The 4,703-nt window shown below is 40.6% G+C and overlaps 1 protein-coding gene across 1 annotated transcript in view; it reads left to right on the top strand.

Annotated features, from left to right (window-relative positions):
- Nucleotides 1-26: 26 nt before the first annotated feature.
- CCDC176 (coiled-coil domain containing 176) overlaps nucleotides 27-4,703 on the top strand; it is a 44,807-nt gene continuing 40,130 nt past the window's right edge. Inside the window, exons 1-2 of the mRNA XM_010855758.1 lie at nucleotides 27-189; nucleotides 2,465-2,693. Coding sequence (XP_010854060.1) covers nucleotides 119-189; nucleotides 2,465-2,693 — 300 coding nt within the window. The 5' untranslated portion in view covers nucleotides 27-118. The remainder of the gene's footprint in view (nucleotides 190-2,464; nucleotides 2,694-4,703) is intronic.

Genomic DNA, 4,703 nt, shown 5'->3' with positions numbered 1-4,703 from the left:
CCGGCAACCGCTGGAGCTGATCGTTACCTGCGCGGCTTGGTGGTGTCCTTGGAGACGAAGCCGGGCCTGGGCGGCGCGGAGACAAGACCACGGCTGCTGTGCCCCGGGAGAAGCCAGGATGCCGGCTAAGGGGAAGGACAAAAAGAAAGGGAAAGGCAAAGACAAAGGCAAAGATAAAGACAAGAAGAAGTAAGGGGAAGCCACGCTGGGGTCCCTGCTCCAGGGCCTGCCCTCCGGAGATTCGCAGGCGCCGGCCAACTGGCGCCCTTTCCCCGCTTTCCTCCCGGACCCTTCCCTTGCTCTCCCAGCTTCTAAGAAGGACGGCTCCGTTGCTCAGAAATTCCCCAAAGGCATGCCATACCCCCCACTGCTTCAACTAAGACCGGAGTGTTGAGATTTGGGACCCTCAAATCTTTTAGACACAGCCCCTGCCTATGTGGAGTGTACTAACGAGGAGGTAGATAAATTCCCCAAGAACAGAAGTAACATAGGACCGAACTGAGTCATTTGAAAAGACCCTGATGCTGGGAAAGGTTGAGGCGGGAGAAGAAGGGGGCGACAGAAGATGAGATGGTTGGATGGCATCACCGACTCAATGGCCGTGAGTTTGAGTAAACTCCGGGAGTCGGTGATGCACAGGGAGGCCTGGCGTGCTGCAGTCCACGGGGTCGCAAAGAGTCGGATACGACTGAGCGACTGAACTGACTGAGGACCGAATGAAATAAGTGCTAGTGGAGGGGAAAAGAACTAAAAGTGAGGAGGAAGGGTTAGTTCTGACACTGGAATTGAAGGTCGGAGATCCTCTAGACCTGTGCTGCCCTGCCCAATAGTGTCGTCACCGGTCATGTATGGCTATTAAGATTCGTTAAAATTAAACTAAAAATTCAGATCCTCGTTTGTACCGGCTACATTGCGTGTACTCAGTAGGCCTGTGTGGCTAGTGGTGACTGTATTGGACAGTCTAGACAGCATTAACATCGCAGAAAGTTCTATTGGACAGCACTGTTCGCCACCAGTGATTCTTAGCTGGGGAGGGGGGTAATTTTTGACTCCCTGAGGACGTATGTCAAGGAGACATTTTTGATTGTCACATCGGGGGACCTCTAGTGGATAAGAGACCGAGTGAAAGTCGCTCAGTCGTATCCCACTCTTTGCGACCCCATGGATGATAGAGTATGGAATTCTCCACGCCAGAATACTGGAGTGGAGAGGATCCCTTCTCCAACGGATCTTCCTGACCCAGGAATCGAACCGCGTGTCCTGCATTCCTGGCGATTCTTTACCACCTGAGCTATCAGACCAAAGATACTGTTAAATATCCTACAGTGCACATTAACAACCTCCAGCCCCACTCCAGATAATCATGTGGCTCAGAATATTAGTAGTTGGGAAATCCTCAAGACCCAAAGATGCTCTAGAATAGGCACTAAGCGTTATTCACCTTATCTCCAGCACCTGGAAGAGAGTCGGAACCATAGAAGAAGCTTAATATTTGTTAAACAAATTAAGATGTCTGCTCCTGTAGGCTTCAACTTGGATCTTTTCCCCCCACCCCACCCCCGTCCCGGCAAGAACTGTGCTGTAGTGCTCTGGGTTCGTTATTTTTTGCCTGTAACCTGATCGATCTCAGCTGTGTGGTTGAGAGGCACTTAAACATCCTGAAGGATGTCTGGGTGATGGAAGTAATTCCTTGGGCCTTTTCAAGGATTCCTTTTGGTTCGAAGGAAACATAAAGGATTTGAGTATTCAGATTTCCCCAAATGATGAGAATTTCTGAAGTGGGTAAGATTGCTCTGGCATTAAACCTTCACAGGTTTGGAGTTGCTGCTAGATTGCTACTACATTTATTGGATGACCCTAGTCGTTCCTAGACACATTGGAATCATACATCTTGTCCAACAGCACTATATATGGGACCACAAGGGATCCTTGTAAAGTTTATAAAGTAATTTGTTTAAGAGAGTAATGCCTGCTCAGTACAGAGAGTTTAGGAAACCTAGTGAGTCAAACAGAACAAAACCACCTGTAATCCCATTATCCAAAGATAACCACTACTATCATTTTGGAATATTCTTTTTCTTCTTCCTAAGATAACAGCCCAATATACAAATTTATTTGCAATTTCCCCCCTAGAGTATTAATATAAGTATTCTACAGTGTGATTAAAAAAAATAACTGCATGTTTAGTCTTGCATTTTCTGGAAGTGCCAATGGCTTGTCACATTCCTAGAACTCACTAGCATATGTTTTCTATTTTTGCCCATTCATCTACAGTGCACATATCAACAATGAAACACTGAGGGCAATAGACCATATATATTTCTTACTAACTCATTCATCCAACAATATTTGCTCATATGTGCCAGGCAAATGCCAAGCAAAATAAATTATAATATAGAGAAAGGTGTAATACTAATAAAGTAGAGAAATAGTTATATGCTCTTGATGTCCTCTTCCTGTGCAGGAAGATCATAAAACTTGAGGAGTCTGTTTTGGAGAGAGCCAAGGCCAATGCCTCCCTTTGGGAGGCCAGGCTGGAAGTCACAGAACTTTCTAGGATTGAGTATCGTGATACTTCCCGGAGACTGGCAAGATGTAATGAAGAGTTAAAGAGACAGCAGTATAAAATGGAGAAAGACACAATGTCTGTATTGAACTATCTGAAGAAACAGGATCAGGAGAAAGATAATCTGGTAGGTAGGTAGAAACCCTCCCAAGCCTTAGTAACTATCTCTTTTGTTATACTGCTGTGGCTATGTATTTCCAGTATTTTAATTCCTTGAAACCTCATCCCACAGTTAAGACATTTCAGTTGACTTTTAACTCTCCTTTGAAGCAACATGTTATTTCAGAACGGCTTTACAGTCAGAATTGCCTTTTATTTTCATTCTTATCCCATGTTTTCTTGGCTGAAACAAAGATGATGCTAATGGAACATTATGATCAACTTTAAGAACAAGAGCATGGTGTATGATATATATATATATATTTTGATATTGATAACTATGAGTAATAATCTATAAAGCAATTTATTGATAATCCATGATCACATGGTTATGAATCTAGCAAACTGACTGTCTTCTGTTGGACCTGTTGAATCTTTATCTTACTGAACCTTGTTGAAATGTTGGGCATAGAGCTATCATTTTAGATCTGTGGGAAAAAAGGAAAGGAACTAACATTTTGGGACTCCTGTTTGTGCCAGGCACCATGTTGGATACTTTACCTCTGCTATCTCATTTAGTCCTTTTAATAACCCACTGTAGCCACAAATTGTCATTCCCATTTTACAGATAAAGAAATTGACTCTCAGGGCAGGTAGCTTGCCAGAGTCTCACAGCTAGTGGGTGTTAACGTGTGAATTTAGGTGTGACTTAAATTCATCTCTTTCCTAGCTGCCTCTTTGTGTCCCATGGTGACCTAAGGAAATTTGTATCATGTTTCATTCCCATGTATGTTTTTTGTATTTTTACTATAATAAATAGTAAAAATACAAATACACATAGTAGGCACTTATTAAAATATTTTTGCATGCATGCATGAATGAATGGGTTGTGATTCCACTGATGCTTTGAAAAAGTTAGCAATCAAAACTTAAGTTCAAGATGATCTGGAAGCATATTAGAGAAATCAGACAACTGAACACTTGTGTGGATTTTATGTTTTATTAAAGTAATTTTTTGGTACAGTATTTTTTTTTAACCTTCTTTCCTAGGCAACTTCCATTTTTAAAATTACTCTTTGATAATAGCATGCATTATCAAAATTATCTGCTATAAATTATTATTCTAAAATAAGCCTTTAGGCCAGCCATGCAAATAATTTTCAAAATTCATTGTATAAAAGATTTGTGGACTGCATTAGCTAATTGATATTGGTCTGCCTTTATCAGTATCACTTGTATTTCCTGATTTTCATCTGCCTCCATGTATCATAGGCCAGCATCTGACTGTAGCAAATACATAATTTTCTCATAGACATGGATACTCATTAAAACCAAAGAAACTTCTTTGGGAGGAAGAAGTAAAATAAATTATTCAATATACCCTCGTTAACTAGCTCTCTTATAATTTTGTTACTCCATACATGCTACTATATCCTAGAAATGCATTATTTGCTTAAACTTTATTTAAACTTTTTACAGTCTTCATGTTAATTATAGAAATATTAGAAGTGAAATGTGTGTTAAAAACTATCATATTTTAGATAGAATTAGGAGATTTCCCTTATGGTTTTTGTATTGAAGGCTTTGTTCAGTCAGCACAAAATAAATCTATTTTACACCTGTTCTACATGACTTAGGTCTGTCTGTATTTCTTTTAAAACATTTTTAGGTTTCCCTTGAGCTATTCTAAGATTATTTACAACAATATTTCACTTCTGTATCCTCTGATTTTTTAACCATGTTAAGGAATGTTTAGCTTAAAAAGCTACAGTACTTTGGCCACCTGAAGTGAAGAGCTGACTCATTGGAAAAGACCCTGATGCTGGGAAAGATTGAAGGCAGAAGAAAGAAAATAATATGGTTGAATGGCATCACAGAATCAATGGACACGAGTTTGAACAAACTCTGGGAAATAGTGAAGGACAGGGAAGACTGGCATGCTGCAGTCCGTAGGGTCTCAAAGATTTGGACATGATTTAGTGACTGAACAACAGCAACAACAAAAAGCTAGTCAGATTTCCTACTAAAACATGCCAGC

This window comes from Bison bison, unplaced genomic scaffold (assembly GCF_000754665.1).
Source record: "Bison bison bison isolate TAMUID 2011002044 unplaced genomic scaffold, Bison_UMD1.0 scf7180017864368, whole genome shotgun sequence".
Lineage (NCBI taxonomy): Eukaryota > Metazoa > Chordata > Mammalia > Artiodactyla > Bovidae > Bison > Bison bison.
Note: the sequence above shows the minus strand (reverse complement) of the source record. Positions and strands in the feature narration are given on the sequence as shown.